The following is a 22603-nucleotide window of genomic DNA, read 5'->3' as shown; positions in this document are numbered from 1 at the left end:
GTACGACCACAACTGAGCCCAAATCTTCTGTTGCTAAGTAAGACATTTGCTCAGTGAATTTTGCCCCATGTTACGACATTTCCTTGCCAACGTTGTTAAGCGAATCACTGGAGCTGTTAGGTTGTTAAGTGAATCTGGCTTCTTCGTTGATTTTGTCAGGTCGTAGCCATCATAAATATGAATCAGATGCCAAGCATCTGATTTTTGATCATGTGACCACCGAGATGCTAAATGGTCATAAGTCACTTTTTTCATCTCTGTTATAACTTTGAACAGTCACTAAGTGAACTGTTGTAAGTTGAGGACTACCTGTACAATTGCATTTTTTTTTGACAGAGGCCATGGTTGGATGTAATATTGGCACTGCTGATGATCTTAAATTTTTCTAACAATCTTTCTTTAACAATCTTTATCATTTAACTCTTACTTCAGCTTCAACCACAACAACACAAGAGCACATAATAGATTCAAGCTCAATATTAACCGCTCCAAACTTGACTGCAAAAAATACGACTTTAGTAATAGAGTTGTTGAAGCGTGGAACTCATTACCGGACTCCGTAGTGTCATCCCCTAACCCCCAACATTTTACCCTTAGACTGTCCACGGTTGACCTCTCCAGATTCCTAAGAGGTCAGTAAGGGGTGTGCATAAGTGCACTAGTGTGCCTTCCGACCTCTGTCCTATAGTCTCTCCTATATCCCATATATCTTCTCTTATATCCCTATATCTTTCTTCTATTCTCTCATTGATTATTTTATCCCATACTCTCTCTTCTATTCTTTCGCTAATTCTATTTCCTCGAAAGTGTCCTCTATTACCTTCATTGTGTATTATTGTGTATTGGACAAAATAAATAAAATAAAATAAAATATCCCGATGTCCAAAGGCTTATAAAAATATCTTTGATATTTGCTTTCTCCTACCCTAAACATCCTAATTAGATACAATTGCCCAGTTCAAAGAAATTGAGGGGTAGGGAGTGAAAAAAAAATGACAAACAGCCCGGTTTAATTTCAAACGTTAATATATTTTCTATTTTATAGGGAATATATGTATTTTTTCCACCCCTAATTTTGCAGCAATGGTGGCATCCTCATAAAAAGGGGTGAAATTTTGTAAGATGCCTCTTAAAATAAATATTTATTTTTTTTATAAAATAATAAAACTTCAAATAAATATTCTTTACACTAGACAATATATTGAAAAAAAAATTAGAAAATAAAGACTCCATTTTACTGCAACTGTCCAAAAAAGGGGCAAAAAAAAAAAAAGAGAGAGAGAATCAGAGTCTTGCCATTGAAGGGCTTCCATAAGGGGGAGAAAAAAAATACAATCTAAGCCATACGGATTGATTCACATTCTTTTGAATGTACAACATATTAGTATAATATTTTGTGACCTGTGTACCATACTTGCTTCTATGACACTTGTGTTTTCACAGTTGAAAATATCCTATATACAAAAATATAGCACATCTCTGGCAGAAAATAATCAGGAGTGGGTTGAAGTAGTTTCCTAATTTACAAGTGTACTAAATCCTTTAAAAAACACACAAACGCACAACACGCGGGTTTGCTTAGAAGTAGCTTTGAGTCTTGTAGCTTATGCAATACTTTAGGTGTTGCCAAGCGTATTCCATTCTGGATCTCCCCTGGGCGGATTCTTAAGAAGGGTCTACACAAGGTTGTACTTTTCTCATTGCTGCCCACCACCAAGAAACAGTGCCACAGTTATAGATCGCTTAGTTGCCCCCCCCTTGATGTTCTGTCGTCATCCTTGTTTACCCGATTAGTGGTGCTATGTTGGCTTGTCAATATTCCTGGGTGGGACTTTGGGAACTTTACAGCAAACCGTGTTGGATTGTTTACAGCGACAACCTGGCCTGTTGACTTGGTCGTAACAGCCCTGGCATAATTTAAGGCAACCCTTGGCTGGTAGGTAACACCACAAGCAAGGCAGAACAAGAGACACAACGCCCATGGTGGACCACCGAGTGCAACAGTGGGCCTGGCTACACGAACAGGGGTTATCGGCACAGTTGTCCTCATCGTCGTTGGAGCAGTGGTAGAAAAGGCCCTTCACGCAGCAGACACAGGTCCCATAATCTACCATATTCTGGGCTGAACAAAGGCATTGCTTATCACAGATCCAACAGGACGGAAGAGTCCGCGGATAAGTGCACTCCTTACACTTACACTTCCCGCAGTCCTCACAGCGGTAGGCATGCATATGCAAATTTTCTTTGCTGGCGGGTTTCAGCTCCCGAGGCTTCAGTTCCGATTTTGGCTGTACTCGTATTATCCCCTCGACCACTGTCCCCAAGGACGATCCCAGGAGCCTCTGTTCTGACGAATTGCTACTCGTACTGGTCCTCGTGCTACTGCGGGAGCTAGTGCTGCTGACCGTGCTGATGGAACGGGAGAGCAGGAGTTGAGAAGAAGCATGGACCTGGGGATGGGGATGCCTGTTGAGATGGCGTTGCTCCGTCAAGTCATGCGGCCTTTCGCTCTTGTGCTGGACCGCTGGACGTGGCGCTGGCTTCAGTCCCGGTCGGGGAGCCACTGTAGGAGGTTCCGTGTATTCATTCGTGTTTCGGATAGCCTTGATCTGGTCCAAGGACAAGACGTGAACTTGTTGTGCTAGGACATCCCTCAGGTCAGAATCTCCAAATTGTCTCCCGGTGTCATGCTGGCCTTGAAGCAAGGGTTGTAACCCGCTGCCATTCTGAGCTCTCGTCTCCATCAGTATCCTCAACAGCTATCACTCCAGGAAGCTTAGAACACATCTGAAATCCTAAGTGAAAGAAAGAGAGGGTTAGTTTTTCTTTTGCCTATCCAGGGGTGGATGTTTGCTTTGACAGGCAATGAAACTGGGTACAGACTTACACCCAGTCTCAGAAAGTAAGGTCAATCAACTGAAGTCTTGATCCTGAAATAAAACACACGCTTCAAGGCAGAGGTCTCCAACCTTGGAAACTTTAAGGCTTGTGGACTTCAACTGCCAGAGTTTATTTTTATCTATCTATCTATCTATCTATCTATCTATCTATCTATCTATCTATCTATCTATCTATCTATCTATCTATCTATCTATCGGATTTGTATGCAGCCCCTCTCCGGAGACTCGGGGCGGCTAACAACAATAATAAGACAGTGTAAAATAATAACCCAATACTAAAAACCATTAAAAACTCATTAATATAAAAACCAAACATACATACAGACATACCATGCATAAAATTGTAAAGGCCTAGGGAGAAAGAGTATCGCAATTCCCCCATGCCTGACGGCAGAGGTGGGTTTTAAGTAGCTTACGAAAGGCAAGGAGGGTGGGGGCAATTCTAATTTCTGGGGGGAGTTGGTTCCAGAGGGCCAGGGCCGCCACAGAGAAGGCTCTTCCCCCGGGTCCCGCCAAGTGGCATTGTTTAGTTGACGGGACCCGGAGAAGACCCACTCTGTAGGACCTAACTGGCCGCTGGGATTCGTGCAGCAGAAGGCGGTCCCTGAGATAATCTGGTCCTCAGCCGAGTTGAAGTCCGTAAGTCTTAAGGTTGCCAAGGTTGGAGACCCTTGCTTTAAGGAAAGTGACTTTCATTTGCTAACCTGAATTGGGTCAAGTTTATGGAAATGCAGCACTACTTCCAATACTTTAAGACTTGTGGACTTCAACTGCCAGAGTTCCAAAGCCGAATTGAAGTCCACAAGTCTTAAAGTGGCCAAATTTGGGGACTCCTTCTTTAAGTAAACTAACTTTTATTTGCTAACCTGAATTGGGTCAAGTTTGGAAATGCATCACTACTTCCAATACTTCCTTGGAGGTATGACTTTCAATAGCAACATTGACCTGCATGTAAGTTAGTCTGTAGCTTTTCCACAATTGACACAAACTTAAGATTTCTCTAAAGTGGACACTAGCCAAGCAGCTGCATCTGGCTCACCCCACAATCCTGATCAAAGAACTTAGTGAAAATCTGTCTCTATCTCCTTCACTTTACTTTTAGGGTTTACATCTGAATGAAGCTCCAGACGGAGCTTTTTCCAAATTCTTGACCCATGTAGAAAAAACTTTACATACAGTTAAGTAAAGGTATGACCCAGTTATTTCAAGCAACCTATTCTGTAAATAAGATACAAAATTGAGGATTTAGGGTGGGGAAAAACTGGAACTTGATCCTCTTTAAGTGGTAGAGTTATAATACAAGTAGTCCTTGACTTACAACCATTCATTTAGTAACCGTTCAAAGTAACAACTCTGAAAAAGTGGCTTATGACCACGTGAAGAATTTTGATTGACTTTACAACCGGGTTACTAGCTTAACAACTGCAGTAGTTCACTTAACAACAGTGGCAAGAAACAGTCACAAAATGGGGCAAAACTGAACCACGCCTCGCTTAGCAACGGAAATGCCGAGCTCATTTTGTGGTCGTAAGTCGAGAATTACTGGAAGTAGCCCCGAAGCTCTGTGAGAAAAATGAAGCCAGCAGAACAGTAGCTCTGAGACTATATGGCAATCTAAGAAAAATGTTGGCAGCACATAAAACGTGAAGGCAATGCCGAGAGGAAAAGAAGAAATAATTCTATGCAACGGTAGCAGGAAAGACAGCCAGGAACAAGGCTGTTTGAATAAACACATACTTTTTGGGGGGTATTATTAGAGGTTAAGTTTTAAGTTAAGTTAAGTTTAAGTTTCATTAGATTTGTATGCCGCCCCTCTCCGAAGACTCGGGGTGGCTCACAACAACAGCAATACAATACACAAAGTACAAATCCAATATAAGTTAAAAAGCAATTTAAAACCCATAGTATTAAAAAACGATCATTACTACCCAATCACACCATTCTCATATATTACAGTCAGAAAAAGGTGGTGCTGGGGGAACAATATAGTTATTCGCCCCATGCCTGGTGACATAGATAGGTCTTCAACATCTTGCTGAAGGCGGGAAGAGTAGGGGCTATTCGAATCTCCAGGGAGAGTTGATTCCAGAGGGCCGGGGCCGCCACAGAGAAGGCTCTTCTCCTGGATCCTGCCAAATGGCATTGTTTAGTCGACAGGACCCAGAGAAGACCAACTCTGTGGGCCTGATTGGCCGCTGGGATTCGTGTGGCAGAAGGCGATCCCAGAGGTATTCTGCTTCGATTTGATTTGATTTGATTTATTGGATTTGTATGCCGCCCCTCTCTGGAGACTCGGGGCAGCTAACAACAATAATAGAACAGTATACACAATAATCCAATAGTAAAAACAATTAAAAACCCATTAAAGTAAAAACCAAACATACATTCAGACATACCATGCATAAAATTGTAAAGGCCTAGGGGGAAAGAGTATCTCAGTTCCCCCATGCCTGATGGCAGAGGTGGGTTTTAAGTAGCTTACGAAAGGCAAGGAGGGTGGGGGCAATTCTAATCTCTGGGGGGAGTTGGTTCCAGTGGGCTGGGGCCGCCACAGAGAAGGCTCTTCCCCTGGGTCCCGCCAAGTGGCATTGTTTAGTTGACGGGACCCGGAGAAGAACCACTCTGTGGGACCTAACTGGTCGCTGGGATTCGTGCAGCAAAAGGCGGTCCCTGAGATAATCTGGTCCGGTGCCATGAAGGGCTTTATAGGTCATTACCAGCACTTTGAATTGTGACCGGAAACTGATCGGCAACCAGTGCAGGCCGCGGAGTGTCTTAGTCTTGTGTGAGATGAAAAAAACCCCAAAACCAGAAACCCAAAACGACAGACCTTCCCTGTCTTTTCAATTTTGCATTTGTGTCCCACTTTGCAATTCAAAGCACCAAGCCAGCAAGTACCAACATTACAATGCTAAGCACTGTCAGGGTTTGCATTGTGCATTCATAACACCCAGAGATAATCCATTCACTTCCTGAACATTGCCAGAAAAGGTGGTTTGGCTTTACATGGGCAAACATCCTACACATTAACAATAAATCACACAATTCCAGGAACAGCATGTGACACCGCTTGCTCCAACTTAAAAAACTGTGCTTTGCTAAAGGCATATTGCTTAGCTGCAGAAGCACAATGAACTATGCGCAGAGTAACAAAGATATCAAACTGGAATGAAGGGGGGGGGGAAGGAGAGAAGAAAACTAAATCTCTTATTTTCTCAACATTTTAGCAAGATCTATTTCACAAAGGTGCACAATTTCCTCCCGGTGGTAAAGACAACAAAGCTAAACCTTTATTATATTCCCTGCAATTCAGCAGAGCACATTTGTGAATGTACAAGCATTCAAACACTGCCTGTCCAGCAAACTCTGCAGGATTTATTTCTGGGAAACCCTGCAAGAAAAGGGTCACAATCTTGTGGCCATTTGCTTGCAAAGTATTTAATTCTCTTCCCACCCCCCAAAAAAGGCCATTTTGGAGACAGGCTTAAAATCCTGACTTCAATTTGCCTTCTAAGAACATGAACAAACAGAACTCTGCTACCGCTGGATGAAAGTCAGGTAGAGACCTATTTTGCAATAACCGTATAAAAAAGGGTGTTGCTTTTTAAAAAAAAACCCTGCATGGAGGGAAAATTCAGGAACCTGGAGGTTTCATATTATAGATTTAGGATTTCTGTGGCAAAGGCTGGCCCTAAAAACAATTAGGTTGACCACTTTCCACCTGAGCTTATTCCTCCTGGCAACCCAAGCATAGCCCTTTCTCTTATTATAGACTTTCCCTCTGCATAGACCTGGTTTCCCCCAAAATAAGACATCTCCTTGAAAATAAGCCCAATCGGGCTTTGGAAGTGCATGGCAATAAGGCCAAGTGCTTATTTCAGGATTCAAATATATATATATACACTATTCAAAAAAATAAAGGGAACACTCAAAAAACACATCCTAAATCTGAATGAATGTAATATTATCATTGATTATTCCATTTGCACAACAGCATGTGAAATTGACTGTCAATCAGTGTTGCTTCCTAAGTGGACAGTTGGATTTCACATAAGTTTGATTTACTTGAAATTATATTCTGTTTTTTAAGTGTTCCCTTTATTTTTTTTGAGCAGTGTTTATATTGCTCAAAAAAAAGGGGGAACACTCAACACATCCTAGATCTGAATGAATGAAATATTCTCATCGAATACTTTGTTCTGTACAAAGTTGAATGTGCACAACAGCATGTGGAATTGACTGTCAATCAGTGTTGCTTCCTAAGTGGACAGTTTGATTTCACAGAAGTTTGATTTACTTGGAGTTATATTGTGTCGTTTAAGTGTTCCCTTTATTTTTTTTATCAGTGTATATATATATATATACACAGAGGAAACATGAGATGTAAATAAAGCAGGGTGAAAGGCTAGGATTTTTGGAAACTACACTACTTGTTTGATTCCAAAGCATGCCCTGAGTTTGCAGAAAAAACACTCGCAAACAACCTGGAGATGAATAGGAAACATTCTGGCTGGGCGGAGGTGGGAGATGGGGCTACTAATAAGATTGCCTTATCAGGAAAACTTTGCTGGCTCTCTCTTTTCCCAAGCAAGGACTCTCTCACTCTGCTTATGTAAAGCCTTCCAGATAGCAGCTCCATTCAGGAACCCCAAGTCAGGTATTCGCTCTCCTTTATGATATTCCTCTACCTGGCCTAAATCTTATAAGACTCCCTGGGTGTTACTTTGGATAGGATGTTATTTTCTGCTCCCAGAGCCCCAGAGAGAAAGCTTTAAAAGGCAGTATTCTCTCTCTAGTCACTCTTTGATTTGATCTGCATAAAATGTCAAGCAATCTCTCCCCCCCCCCTGCTCACTCTCTCTCACGCACAAATACATATCAAGGCATGAAAAAAACAGCAAGTGAACTCCCCCCCTCAAAATAAATAAAATACACACACACAGAATATCATTGCCCATGGGGGCAGCAGTGGATGTAGCTTGACCTATGCATAAGACAAAAGTTCCATTTTTCCTAGTCTACAAATAGACGGATTTCTCTATGAATGTCAGGTAGGAAAAAAAAAAGCAGTTAAACGTCTCTTTTAAACTAGATCGAGGTAGCTTTTCGGCCAGTGTCAAAAAAGCAAGGTTTATTCACAGGGTATAATAGGATAAAAATCCCACTTTCCACTGTGAACTTTCTAAACAATTCTCTCTCTCTCTCTCTCTCAAACATCGATATTTGGGGACATGGACAAGGCACCCAGCCAGGTCCCTTTTTGACAGACGGAAGGACATCAGAGGACAAGATTAAAGACCAAACTTTCCAAGCCATTGAAAACTTCCATCATTCCTTATCACTTTCCAACTCTCTCCTTGTTGGGGGCCCGGAGGTTATATCTAGGGCAGCTAGAAAATGGCCCAAACTGAGGGGGTGGGAGATGACCAGCTGTTTCCCAATCCAAGGAATGTCCCCCTTTCCAAATAAAATAAATAAATAAACAAATAAAAGTAGGCAAAGGAAAGCGGTGGGGGCGGATGTCAACCAGCGTGGCTTTGCAAAGTTGGTTTGGCAGCGGCCTTGCTCCTCTTTTCCAGCAGAGAGATTTAAAAACAGATTTTTACATCCCCTCACTTCCGAATTGCACCCAACTAGAGGAGTTTGGGTGGTGGTGGTTGTTGTTAACCTTCCGTTTAAGCCCAAAAGCTGATTTCAGGATCTGGGCAGCAGGAAAATGCAAGGTTGACAGGTTGGGAAGCCCCCCCATTCCCTAAAAAGATTTTTAGCCAGAGCCTACTTTTTTTGCAAAAGCTGCCCGGCTGCACTTTGCTATCCCGATCCAGGATATGTGTGTGTGTGGAGTGGGGAAGCTTTTGCACAAGAGTTGCTCCTCCTTGCAAGCAGCTCTTTGGGAGCTTAAAAAGGTGGATTTTCTGCCCTTTGGGGACTGGCGGTCGGGTCAAGGGTGGATGGGTGGGCTACCCCAAGCTTGCAAAGCCAAAGTAGGATCAGCAGCTGGATTGGACCCTTCAGCACCTGCAAATCCCCTCCCCGCGTGCTTTTTCCAAGCCATCTCACCAGGTTCCCTTGTGCCTCTGTTTCCCCAAACCTGGGAGAAGGAGCCCAATCCAGGGAAACACCTCCACCGAAGCCCACATTTCTTTGACAAGCTTCTTTCTCTCTCTTTCTCTCCACTTTGCGAAAAGGAAGGGCAAAGCTGGATCCGCACAAGCGAGGTGACCCCAAGCCTTCTGGCCCCCTCTCTCTTTCCCCCATGGCCTCTGAGCACACTCTATCTCTCTATCTCCCTCTCTTTCTCCATCCTTCTTTTCCACCATGACTTCTGAGCAGTCACTCTCTCTCTTTTCCCCTCTTTCCCTAATCCTTCCTTTCCACCACAACCCGAGCTCTCTCTCTATCTTCCCCTTTCTCTATCCTTCCTTTCCACTATGACCCCTGCGCTCTATCTCTCTATCTCCCCCTCTTTCTCTATCCTTCCTTTCCACCACGACCCCTGAGCTCTATCTCTCTATCTCCCCCTCTTTCTCTATCCTTCCTTTCCACCACGACCCCTGAGCTCTATCTCTCTATCTCCCCCTCTTTCTCTATCCTTCCTTTCCATCACGACCCCTGAGCTCTATCTCTCTATCTCCCCCTCTTTCTCTATCCTTCCTTTCCACCATGACCCCTGAGCACTCTCTCTCCCTCCCTCTTTCTCACTCCCGTGGGCGAGTAAATCCAAACCCAAAAGTCAAAAAAGGAAGGAAGAAGGAAAGAAAGGAAGGAAGAAGAAAGAAAGAAAGAAGGAAAGAAAGAAAGAAAGAAAGAAAGAAAGAAAACGCGTCCCGTCTCCCCCGTCCGTCCCCCCGGTTGCAAACTCACTTCGAGTCCAGGTTGTCAGCGAAAAGCATCGAAAAGGTTTCGCCTTTTAAACGGAGGGTGGGAAAAGGAAAACAAAAATCCACAGCAAAACTTGGGAAGTTTTTTTTCTCTCTCTCTCTTTTCCTGTCGGCTTTCACTCTTCTCTTCTCCAGAGGAGGAAAAAATACATATAAAACAAGTCGTAAGCCAGACACAGCCGCACGCCGCTGCACCACAATCAACGGATATATTTTTTTTAAGTAAGAAAAAAAAACCAAGGCAAAAAAAACAAACAAACACGCCCTTTTTCTTTCGGGATCCGGCGAGGATTTCGCTCCCCCTTCGCGATCTCCCTGTCGCTTTTTTCCCCTTCCTTCCTTCCTTCCCCCTCTCTTCTTCTTCTTTTTTTTCTCAATGAAAAGGCCGATTCGTCATTCTCGCAGCCACTTTTTTCTTTTTCCCCCCTCTCCGCCTGCACCAGTCCGCCGAAAGGAGCGCCAGCCAAAGACAACCGAAGCGGTCCTTGAAAAAACAATAATAGCAATAACCATACAAATAAAACGGGGGTTTAAAAAATTACGATTCCCGCATCGGCTTAGAGGAGGGAGTCTTGCTCAGAATTGTTTTTTTTCCAGGTCGCTTTTTATTTTTTGGAGGGGGGTGTCGGATCGTTGTCTTCCTCCCCCTCGGACTCCGAACTTTTGCAAAAAAATTAAAATAGGAAAAGAAAGGAAGGGTAGCTTAAAAAAGAAAGAAAGAAAACCAAGCCAACAGCATCGGTGGCTCGCTTGCTCGCTCGCTCGGAGTTTGTGTGCTGTACGTGAGTGTGTGTAATTTTTTTTCTCCCTCTCTCTCTCTCTCCTTTCTCTCTTTCTCTCTCTCTCTCTCCCGAGGCAGCTTTACTGATTGCAAAAAAAAGGGAGGGGGAGCCGCTGTTGTTTTAAAGGGGAGGGGGGAAAATCAGCGGGGATTTTTTTTTTTTTTGGCTCCAGCGGCTGGTTCTTTCTTGTTGCTTTGCTTGTTGATTCTCTCTTTTGCAGGTTCGAGATCCGGTCTCTTAAAAAAGAGCTTCGGCGTTGGGTGGGTTGGGTGTGTGTTTTTTTTTTTGGCTCCCCCCTCCTCCTCCTCCTTTCTCTGGCTTTTTTCCCCCTCCCCCTTTTTTCCCTCTCTCTCTCTCTCTCTCTCCCTCCGCCTTCTTCCCCTCCTTTCCGGAGGGAGGGAGGGAGGGGTAGCCAAGGGGTGATCTCTGGGCAAAAGCAAAAGTGAATGGCGTCATGTGGATCGGTGGAAGAACAGAGAGCAGTTTGTTGTCCTGGGAGGATATAGCGCATCCGGTCTCCGCTCATTGGCTCGCGCGGGGGCTACATTCATTTCCACCGGTTTTTTTTCTTTTCTTTTTTTTTAAAAGCCAGGGCAATTTTTTTTTTTTTTTGGAGACTGGCAAAAAAACTCGCGCGTTGGGAAGCAGCGGCCCGCTTGGAGGAGGCAGCCCGCTCCCGGCTCCTTTTCCTTTCCTTTGCTTTCCTCCAGCTGGGGGCGGCTGGAGGGGAAACGCCGCTGAAATCCCCGATGCCCCCCAGGAATGAAAGGAGTGTGCGGGTGAGGCTGGGGTGGAAGGGGAGAGAGAAATAAGTGGGCATTCTTCTTTGCCCCCTTAAAACGCCCCGTTTTTAAGCTTGGGGGGGAGCAAAGGGGGCAAGGGATGGAAAGGAAAGGGAGACGTGGTTTGAAACCCCCCCCCCCCCAAAAAAAAAAAATCGGTGACATTTTGGACAAAGGGGGAAAAGCACAGGAGGGGACTCGAACCTTCAAAAGCTCAGGAAAAAAGTCTCTCTATCTCTCTGTGTGTATGTATGTGTGTCTGTCTGTCCACCTCATTCTCTCTCTTTCTGTCCCTCCTTCAATCTGTCTCTCTCTCTCTCCTTCCCTCTCCCTCCCTCCTTCTTTCTCTCTCATTCTCTTTCTCTCTCCCTCCATCTCTCTCTCTGTGTCTCATTGTCTTCCCTCATTCTCTCTCCCTCCTTTATCTCTCTTTTCCTCCTCTCTCTCTGTCTCATTCTCTGTCTTCCTTCATTCTCTCTCCCTCCCCTCCTCCTTTCTCTAATTCTTTATCTCCCTCCTCTCTGTCTCATTCTCTTTCTGTCTTCTCTCATTGTCACTCCCTCCCTCCTCTCTGTCTCTCTCCCTCCCTCCTATCTGTCTCTGTCTCTCTCTCCTCCCTCCTTCTCCTTCCTTTTCTCTCCCTCCCCCTCGCTCCTCCTCTCATTCTCTCTCTCTCCCTTCTTCCCTCTCCCTCCTCTCTCCACTTTCTCTCTCCCTCTCTCTCTTCCTCTCTCTGTCTTCTCATTCTCTCCCCCTCCCTCCAACCAGTCCTATTTGCCAGCTGGCTCTGAAATCCGAATGGGATTTGCTTCCTCTAAATTAGAGGGGTCTCCACTTGGTTGGAGCCCCTTACACCGGGCCGGGGTCAGTTTCGCAAGTGGGGCTGAACACTTACTGGCCCATCATCGCTGGCCCTCTCCTCCCATCCACCCCCCCCCCCATGTCAGCCTGCCAAGCCATAGGAAGGTTAAATGATCTGTGCTCTACATGACTTGGTTGAATCTTGATCTTAGCAAATGGCCTTGTGTGTGTGTTTTCTTTAACTGGACGGAAGCAAGAACTTTTTTCTGGTCCAGTTGGCAATGTGAAAAGTTCAGCCCCCCACCCCACCCCTGGTCACCCCATCCTGCTTTTACCTAACCATCCCTTCAACCATCCCGAATTGCAAACAATGTTTTATTTGGGATGCCATTATTATTATTATTATTATTATTATTATTATTATTATTATTATTATTAATTATTATTATTATTATTATTATTATTATTATTATTATTATATTTGTATGCCACCCCTCTCCGAAGACTCGGAACGGCTCACAACAAGCAATATACAGAGTACAAATCCAGTATTAAAAACAGTATTTAAAACCCTTATAATAAAAACAATCACACAACCCAAATAAACCATACATAAATCATAATAGCTGACGGGTATATCAATTTCCCCATGCCTGGCGACATAGGTGGGTTTTCAGAGGTTTACGAAAGGCAAGGAAGGTCGGGGCAGTCTTAATCTCTGGGGGGAGTTGATTCCAGAGTGCCGGGGCTGCCACAGAGAAGGCTCTTCCCCCGGATGGCATTGCTTAGTTGACGGGACCCTGAGAAGGCCAACTCTGTGGGACCTAATCGGTCACTGGGATTCGTGCGGCAGAAGGCGATCCCAGAGGTAGTCTGCTCCAGTGCCATGTAGGGCTTTATAGGTCATAACCAACACTTTGAATTGTGACCGGAAACTGATCGGTAGCCAGTGCAAGAGTGTTGAAGAGACATGGGAATGTTGAAGAGACATGGGGATTTCCAGGGACTTCCTTAAAATGAGGCTCCGAAAGGGGAAGGAGAGGGAGTTGTGGGGGTGAGGGATACCCCCGCTCCCGAAGTCCCCGCAATTACTTCCTGAACCTTTGCAAAGGTGCAGGACATTAGATGCCTTTGGAAGTGGGGGGGGGGGGGGTGAGTCGCGACACCTCCCTTTGAACCTGCAAGGGTTAAGATGGCAAAATGGGCACAAGTGTTTTCCCTACTTCAGCTTCAACCGCAACAATACACGAGCGCACAACAGAGGTTAAAGATTTTGGGGTGAAGAAAGCCACAGAGTCAGGTAGAAGCCACAGAGTCAGGTAGTGCATTCCAGGCCTTGATTACTCTATTGCTGAGGTCATATTTTTGGCAGTCTAGTTTAGAGATACTTGACAAAATAGATAGATGATTGATAGATAGATAGATAGATAGATAGATAGATGAATAGATGATAGATAGATGATAGTTAGATACAGTAGATAGATAGATAGATAGATAGATAGATAGATAGACAGACAGACAGACAGACAGACAGATAGATAGATGATAGGTGATAGATAGATAGATGATAGATATATGATAGATAGTTAGATAGTTAGATAGATAGATAGATAGATAGATAGATGATAGATAGATGATAGATAGATGATAGATAGATGATAGACAGTTAGATAGATAGATAGACAGACAGACAGACAGACAGACAGACAGACAGACAGATAGATAGATGGATGATAGGTGATAGATAGATAGATGATAGATAGATAGATGATAGATATGTGATAGATAGTTAGATAGATAGATAGATAGATAGATAGATAGATGGATGATAGGTGATAGATAGATAGATAGATAGATAGATGATAGATAGATAGATAGATAGATGATAGATAGATAGATGATAGATAGATAGTTAGATAGATAGATAGATAGATAGATAGATAGATGGATGATAGGTGATAGATAGATAGATAGATAGATAGATAGATTACAGATAGATGATAGATAGTTAGATAGATAGATAGATAGATAGATGATAGATAGTTAGATAGATAGATAGATAGATAGATAGATAGATAGATGGATGATAGGTGATAGATAGATAGATAGATAGATAGATAGATAGATGATAGATAGATGATAGATATATGATAGATAGTTAGATAGATAGATAGATAGATAGATGATAGATAGATAGATAGATAGATAGATAGACGATAGGTAGGTAGGTAGGTAGGTAGGTAGATAGATGTAGATAGGTAGGTAGATAGATAAGATAAATAGGTAGGTAGATAGGTCGGTCGGTCCGTCGGTAGATAGGTCGGTCGGTAGGTAGATAGATAGGTAGATAGATAAATTAAAATAAAATAAAATAAAAAGTCTTCCAGGCACCGCAGTTAGACCAGGTCCCCCCCTCTTCTTCTCCTCCACCCTTTCTCCCCCCCACACACAAAAAAAGAGCCAGGAGATTGAAAAAGACCTAGGCAAGGCAGAGAGGCCGAAAATAACACTTGGGGTGGGGGCATTGCCTTACGACTAGTAACTTCGCGGCTCCTTCCCACCCATCCACCCTCTCCGCCTTGCCCCCCCTCCCCGTGCCTCCCTTCAAAGAAAAGGTAATCCAATCGCTCCGCGGGGGAGGAGAAAAATTGTTGGGCTTGGATGGTTATTCCAAGGAGTCGTGAAGTGTTAGCTGCAATTCCGCACACACAAACGCACCCGTTCCTACCCGATTGCCCTCCCCTTCCCCGCACCCGCCTCCGTTCAACCCTCCACGTGTCTGTTTGTGAGTGCCTATGTGTGTATGTTAGTCTACGTGAGCAGCAGAACGCTTCCCCGGGAGACATAGGGCAGCTCCTTGCGTTTTTTGCAACTCTGCAAAAATGACTTTCTGTTAAAAACTTTTTTAATTTTTTAAAAAATATTATTATTTTTCCTGAAAAATGTGTGGGGGAGGCTTAGTGAGGATAGGAAAAGGGCTAGAGGTGAGATTCCAGGTTTTCTTTGGAAAACGTTTTTCCACTGGGGATTATACACTGCTCAAAAAAAATAAAGGGAACACTTAAACAACACAATGTAACTCCAAGTAAATCAAACTTCTGTGAAATCAAACTGTCCATTTAGGAAGCAACACTGATTGACCATCAATTTCACATGCTGTTGTGCACATTCAACTTTGTACAGAACAAAGTATTTGATGAGAATATTTCATTCATTTAGATCTAGGATGTATTCTTTGAGTGTTCCTTTTATTTTTTTGAGCAGTATATATAGGAAGGCATGGGTTTATTTATTTTATTGATTGGTTTGGGGTTTTTTGTGAATGAACATTGGAGGCTGGTTTAAAAACTTCTAAAAGTAAAAGTAGAGGAAGTAGTAAAAACTTCTAAGCCTTTTTAAAAAATGTCTGATTAAACTGGCTGGTGGGGAGAGCGTGGAATATTTCCTGCATGGGAAATCCGGTTGACCGTTGTCCCATTGGCCTGTTGAAGCCTTCTCCAACATAAAGGAAAGTCAGTTCTCCAAACCTTCTAGGCAAAGAAAAGGAATAGAATAGAACAGAATAGAATAGAATTCTTTATTGGCCAAGTGTGATTAAACACACAAGGAATTTGTCTTGGTGCATATGCTCTCAGTGTAAATAAAAGAAAATATACATTTGTCAAGAATCATGAGGTCCAACACTTAATGGTTGTTGTAGGGTTCAAATAAGCAATGAAGAAGCCATCAATATTAATAAAAATCTTAAGGATGCAAGCAACAATTACATACAGTCATAAGGGGGAAGAAATGGGTGATAGGAATGATGGGAAAGAAACTAGTAGTAATAGTAGTGCAGACTTAGTAAATAGTTTGAGGAACAAAAATGGAGGAAGGGGGTTGGAGAACCGGGTATCAGACAGATTAAACAGAGTTGGAAGGGACCTTAAAGGTAATCTAGTCCAGATTGTTTTCAAAGAAGACCTTGACATCTTGGAGGGGATGTCAAGACTTGTGTGTGAATTGGATTAAAGTGAGGGAGAGGTGTCTGTAGTCAGTCTCACTCTCTCTTCCCAGATTCTATCTTGCTCCAAAAGCAGGACAAGAGTCAAGACAGTTGGAGATGGTCTGAACGCATTGGTTGACCAGGGCGTCTTTCATGTCTTGTCATGCTCTTAGCTTAGCTTAGATTTCATCTGCTCAGTCCACCATAATGTGTTTTCACATGCTCAAGGTAGACAAGTCCCTGGAAGTGATGTGCCGGTGCCTGGAGGCTGTTGGGGTCTGGATGGGTGTCAACAGACTCAAACTCAACCTGGATACGACGGAGTGGCTGTGGGTTCTGCCTCCCAAGGACAATTCCATCTATCCATTCATAACCCTGGGGGGGGGAATTATTGACCCCCCCCCCCCAGAGAGGGTCTGCAACTTGGGTGTCCTCCTCGATCCACAGCTCACATTAGATAAAGATCTTTCAGCTGTGGCGAGGGGGGCATTTGTCCAGGTTCACCTGGTGCACCAGTTGCGGCCCTACTTGGACCAGGAGTCACTGCTCACAGTCCCTCATCACCTCGAGATTCAACTACTGTAATCCTCTCTACATGGGGCTACCTTTGAAAAGTGTTCGAAAACTTCAGATCGTGCAGAATGCAGCTGCGAGAGCAATCATGGGCTTCCCTAGGTATGCCCATGTTACACCAACACCTGCAGTCTGCATTGGTTGCCGATCAATTTCCGGTCACAATTCAAAGTGTTGGTTATGACCTATAAAGCCCTTCATGGCATCGGACCAGAATATCTCCGGGACCGCCTTCTGCTGCACGAATCCCAGCGACCGATTAGGTCCCACAGAGTTGGCCTTCTCCGGGTCCCGTCGACTAAACAATGTCATCTGGCAGGTCCCAGGGGAAGAGCCTTCTTTGTGGTGGCCCTGACTCTCTGGAACCAGATCTCCCCCGGATATTAGGACTGCCCCCACCCTCCTTGCCTTCCTTTAAACTCCTTAAAACTCACCTCTGCCGTCAGGCATGGGGGAATTGAGGCATTCCCCCCTCCCCCAGGCCTATACAGTTTATGTATGGTATATCTGTGTGTATGTCTGGTTTATTAATGGTTTTTTTTAATTTTTTTTAATTTATTAGATTTGTTGTGAATTGTTTTATTGTATGTTGTGAGCTGCCCCGAGTCTACGGAGAGGGGTGGCATACAAATCTAATCAATCAAACAATCAATCAATCAATCAATCAATCAATCTCACTGAAGGTCAATGAGCCAAAGGCTACTCTCAACCTGGATTGGAGAGCCTGTCAGAGCTGTTGCCCAGGGTGTGGCCGTTGTGCATGCTACAGCTACTGGGGGCCACAGGTGAGAGCTGAGTCATACACACACACACACACACACACACACACACACACACACACACATATATATGCTGGCTGGGGAATTCTGGGAGTTGAAGTCCAGATATCTTCAAGTTGCCAAGGTTGGGAAACACTGCCCTAGGATCGGCTCAAAATACAGAAAGACCTAGATAGATTAACGCTGTGGGCCCAAACTAAAAAAATGATGTTCAACATCGAGAAGAGTAAAGTCCTTAACCTAGGTTAAAAAAAAACGCTAGACATGCATACACTCTTGGAAGAACCCCACTTAGCAGTAGTGACGGTGAAAGGGATCTCGGGGTCTTGGTGGATATTCAACTAAATATGAGCCTGCAATGTGCAGCAGCGGCTAAAAAGGCCAACACAATCCTAAGCTGTATCAACAGGGGGATACACTCCAAGACCAGGAATGTATTAATACCACTCTATAACACCCTGGTCAGACCATATCTGGAGTACTGCATTCAGTTCTGGTCACCAAACTTCAAAAGAGACATAGAAACTCTGGAGAAGGTGCAAAAAAGAGCCACCAAAATGATTAGGGGACTAGAAACTAAGACTTATGAAGAGAGATTGCTGGAACTGGACATGGATAGCCTAGAGAAAAGAAGGGCCAGGGGAGACATGATAGCAGTCTACAGGTACTTGAGGGGTTGCCACAGAGAGGAGGGATCCATTCTGTCTTCTAGGGCATCAGAGGGCCAGACGAGGAACAACGGTTGGAAGCTGACCAAGGAGAGATTCAACATAGAACTTCCTGATGGTCAGACCGATCAACCAGTGGAACGGTCTGCCAACTCTGGACATTTTCAAGAGGAGATTGGACTGTCATTTGGTTGGGATGCTGTAGGATTTCCTGCTTAGGCAGCGGGTTGGACTTGATGACCTGCAAGGTCCCTTTCAACTCTAACAATAAATAAATATACATATACACACAATTACTAAATATACATGTATAGTTTTACTGCTTTTAACCTTGTAAGCCACACAGAGTTGCCTTGTGATGAAGTGAGTGGTGAATAAATTTAATAAACAAACAATACATGAGAACCAAAATTTTATCTCTGGAAAGCGGAAAAAAATTAGGCTTCCCCAATTGGAAAACAGGTGTGCTAAGATAAGATCATAAGAAGAGCCATGCTGAATCGGGCCAAAGCCCATTGAGTCCAGCATTCTGTGTCACACAGTGGCCTACCAATTGTAGCTGGGGATCTTGAGCAGAAAGAGAAGGCAAGACTCTCCCTTTCCCTTGACCCCCAACAAATGGTACTCAAGGGAATCCTGCCTGCCTCAACCAATAAAGAGGTGGCACATGGACATCCATTTCAATAACCATACGAACTGGTCTGTGCGAATTTCTTCATGCTGTGCTTAAGACAGGAAGATGCTTATTGATCTCAGATTCTTATATTGAACTGATTAAAAAGCATTAATCAGGAATAATGAAAAGAAAGTATAAAGTCGGAGTTGGTCTTCTCCGGGTCCTGTCAGCTAAACAGTGTTGGCTGGCGGGCCGACAGGGAAGGGCCTTCTTTGTGGTTGCTCCGACTATTTGGAACCAGCTGCCTCTTGAGATCTGTACTACTCCCAACGTATTGGCCTTCCAGAAAGCTGTAAAGACCTGGCTTTTCCGGCAGGCTTGGGGTCATTGATCTGATGGCACACCATCGGGATCCAGCCATTAATGATATGCATGGCTTTTAACTGTTTTAACTATTTTTAACTGTTGGTTTTAAATTATTTTAGATTGTTTTAAGGAGTTTTAATATTACATTGTTTGTTTTATTTTTATTTTCGGTTGGGAGCTGCCCAGAGTGCTTTGGGAGTTGGCGGCATTCAAATTCAAATTCAAATTCAAATTCAAATTAATAAGTTGGTAAGGTAAGGTAAAGTACAGTAAAGTAAAGGTAAAGGTAAGGTAAGGTAAAGGTAATGGTAAAGGTAAAAGTAATGGTAGAGGTAAAGTAAAGGTAAAGTAATGTAAAGGTAAAAGTAATGGTAAAGGTAAAGTAAAGGTAAAGTAAAGGTAAGGTAAAGTAAAGTAAAGCTAAAGTAAAGCTAAAGTAAAGCTAAAGGTAAAGTAAAGGTAAGGTAAAGGTAAAGTAAAGGTAAAGTAAAGGTAAAGTAAAGTAAAGGTAAAGGTAAAGGTAAGGTAAAGTAAAGTAAAGATAAAGTAAAGGTAAAGTAAAGGCAAAGTAAAGGTAAAGGTAAGGTAAAGTAAAGCTAAAGTAAAGCTAAAGTAAAGCTAAAGGTAAAGTAAAGGTAAGGTAAAGTAAAGTAAAGATAAAGTAAAGGTAAAGTAAAGGCAAAGTAAAGGTAAAGGTAAGGTAAAGTAAAGTAAAGTAAAAACAAAGGTAATGTAAAGGTAAAGTTAAGTTAAGTTAAGTGAAGACAAGACTGGCAATCCGGATTGCAATAGACAAACTCCTCCAACTGACTGCTTTTGTCAGCTTCCTTAAGTCTTTAAACAGCAGCAACAAGAACAAAAAATGTAGACAACGTATTAATCACCCATTCATGCATATCAGTGGAAATGTTGCAGAATATACATTTTTTGAGCAGTGCCCGAGGCCATAGTTCTGGATATGTTGTTAAATTCCAAATAGCGGGCATATAGTCAAGGGGAACAGGTATATCTTCGGTGCCACAATCAAATCCAGAATCACGTTAAGAGGCTTGTGGAATTCATTATTCATCTTGAATTTCATATTCAAGTCTGAATAAGGCCCTCATAAAAGACCAGGCATTCTGGTTCAAACCCTTGTATCTTGTATCTCCAGCAATTCACGGTGATTGCATTGCAGCCGAGCCTTATTAAACATCCTGGGTGACTGGAATAGATCTCCAATGACATCTTTGTTGTTCTGATTCCATTTAAAGATCAAAGGAATCTTGCATATTGTGGAACCGCAGTTTCCTCTTTTTTTAATCCAAATCCGGTAAACTGTGGCCTTCAGTTTCAGAAAATCTGGATGTTTGCGGAGAGGTCAGTAAGGAGCCCTAGAGCAACTATCATTAACGCATAATTAAAGGGAACATTTCACTGTTGTGCAACATCTAACATGCAGTTCACTGGAAAGAAATGTGACGTCTGTCATTAGTTTCCCTCAACAACGTAACAGCAAGTTTTAGATAATAGTGAACATTTATACAGTGATAATTAAAAAGTTATGTCCTGGAGTCAATCCTCTTCCTTCCTTCCTTCCTTCCTTCCTTCCCTCTCTCCCTCCTTCCTTCCCTCTCTCCCTCCCTCCTTCCTTCCCTCCCTCCTTCCCTCCCTCCCTCCTTCCTTCCCTCTCTCTCTCCCTCCCTCCCTCTTTCCTTCCTTCCTTCCTTCCTTCCTTCCCTCTCTCCCTCCCTCCTTGCTTCCTTCCTTCCTTCTAAAGTTTCGCATTTGTACCATTACTGTAGGCTGAGAAAAAAAAATGTAATGCATTACTTTCTGGGCGACTCTCATACAATGTTTGAGACTCACCTCTATAATATAATAAAACAGGATTGTAGAAATCCTAATTGTAGTTTTTAGACAGTGTGTAGCTTTTTAATGTGCTGCAAGTGCCATTCTTTTTCTTCATTTGATGCTTCCCCTTCAGTAGTCAAAATGAGTGGGAGGCTGGCGATATCTGAGTCATCCGGTGCTTCTATAAATAAATCCATGGCCTGATTTGTAACTTAAATAAATTGTAAGTTACACCTTCATTTGCACTTGTCTGTAAATCAAGGGTGAAATCCAGCAGGTTCTGACAGTTCTGGAGAACCCGTAGTGCAAATATTGAGCAGTTTGGAGAACCAGCAAATACCACTTCTGTCTGGGGAGGGAATGGGGATTTTGCAGTATCCTTCCCCTAGAATGGGGATTTTGCAGTATCCTTCCCCTGGAGTGGGGAGGGAATGGGGATTTTGCAGTATCCTTCCCCTGGAGTGAGGAGGGAATGGGGATTTTGCAATATCCTTCCCCTGGAGTGGGGAGGGAATGGGGATTTTGCGGTATCCTTCCCCTGGAGTGGGGAGGGAATGGGGATTTTGCAGTATCCTTCCCCTGGAGTGGGCAGGGAGTGGAGATTTTGTAGTATCCTTCCCCTGGAATGGGGAGGGAATGGGGATTTTTGCAGTATCCTTCCCCTGGAGTGGGGAGGGAATGGGGATTTTGCAGTATCCTTCCCCTGGAGTGGGGAGGGAATGGGGATTTTTCAGTATCCTTCCCCTGGAGTGGAGAGGGAATGGGGATTTTGCAGTATCCTTCCCCTGGAGTGAGGAGGGGATGGGGATTTTGCAGTACCCTTCCCCTGGAGTGGGGAGGGAATGGGGATTTTGCAGTATCCTTCCCCTGGAGTGGGCAGGGAATGGGGATTTTGCAGTATCCTTCCCCTGGAGTGAGGAGGGGATGGGGATTTTGCAGTACCCTTCCCCTGGAGTGGGCAGGGAATGGGGATTTTGCAGTATCCTTCCCCTGGAGTGGGCAGGGGATGGGGATTTTGCAGTATCCTTCCCCTGGAGTGGGCAGGGAATGGGGATTTTGCAATATCCTTCCCCTGGATTGAGGAGGGAATGGGGATTTTGCAATATCCTTTCCCTGGAGTGGGCAGGGAATGGGGATTTTGCAATATCCTTCCCCTGGATTGAGGAGGGAATGGGGATTTTGCAGTATCCTTCCCCTGGAATGGGCAGGGAATGGGGATTTTGCAGTATCCTTCCCCTGGAGTGGGGAGGGAATGGGGATTTTGCAGTATCCTTCCCCTGGAGTGGGGAGGGAATGGGGATTTTGCAATATCCTTCCCCTGGAGTGGGCAGGGAATGGGGATTTTACAGTATCCTTCCCCTGGAGTGGGGAGGGAATGGGGATTTTGCAGTATCCTTCCCCTGGAGTTGGGAGGGAATGGGGATTTTGCAGTATCCTTCCCCTGGAGTGGGGAGGCAATGGGGATTTTGCAGTATCCTTCCCCTGGAGTGGGGAGGGAATGGGGATTTTGCAATATCCTTCCCCTGGAGTGGGCGGGGAATGGGGATTTTGCAGTATCCTTCCCCTGGATTGGGGTGGGAATGGGGATTTTGCAGTATCCTTCCCCTGGAGTGAGAAGGGAATGGGGATTTTGCAGT

The 22603-nt window shown here is 43.9% G+C and overlaps 1 protein-coding gene and 1 long non-coding RNA gene across 2 annotated transcripts in view; one reads left to right on the top strand and one right to left on the bottom strand.

The window, feature by feature from the left end:
• Positions 1-1008: 1008 nt before the first annotated feature.
• SPRY2 (sprouty RTK signaling antagonist 2) lies at positions 1009-10776 on the bottom strand. Its single transcript, XM_070751867.1, has 2 exons — positions 9765-10776; positions 1009-2795 (listed from the first exon to the last, which is right to left on the bottom strand). The coding sequence occupies exon 2, from the start codon at positions 2742-2744 to the stop codon at positions 1800-1802; it is 945 nt and encodes a 314-aa protein (XP_070607968.1). The 5' UTR covers positions 2745-2795; positions 9765-10776; the 3' UTR covers positions 1009-1799.
• LOC139167395 (uncharacterized) overlaps positions 10107-22603 on the top strand; it is a 48392-nt gene continuing 35895 nt past the window's right edge. Inside the window, exon 1 of the long non-coding RNA XR_011559123.1 lies at positions 10107-10559. This is a non-coding gene — a long non-coding RNA (uncharacterized lncRNA). The remainder of the gene's footprint in view (positions 10560-22603) is intronic.

Source organism: Erythrolamprus reginae, chromosome 4, assembly GCF_031021105.1.
Source record: "Erythrolamprus reginae isolate rEryReg1 chromosome 4, rEryReg1.hap1, whole genome shotgun sequence".
NCBI lineage: Eukaryota > Metazoa > Chordata > Lepidosauria > Squamata > Dipsadidae > Erythrolamprus > Erythrolamprus reginae.
This window is presented reverse-complemented; position numbering and strand designations above follow the sequence as displayed.

Coding starts and splice junctions, on each gene's coding strand:
- SPRY2 (XM_070751867.1), bottom strand. CDS start 2,744: ATGGAGACGAGAGCTCAGAATGGCAGCGGGTTACAACCCTTGCTTCAA.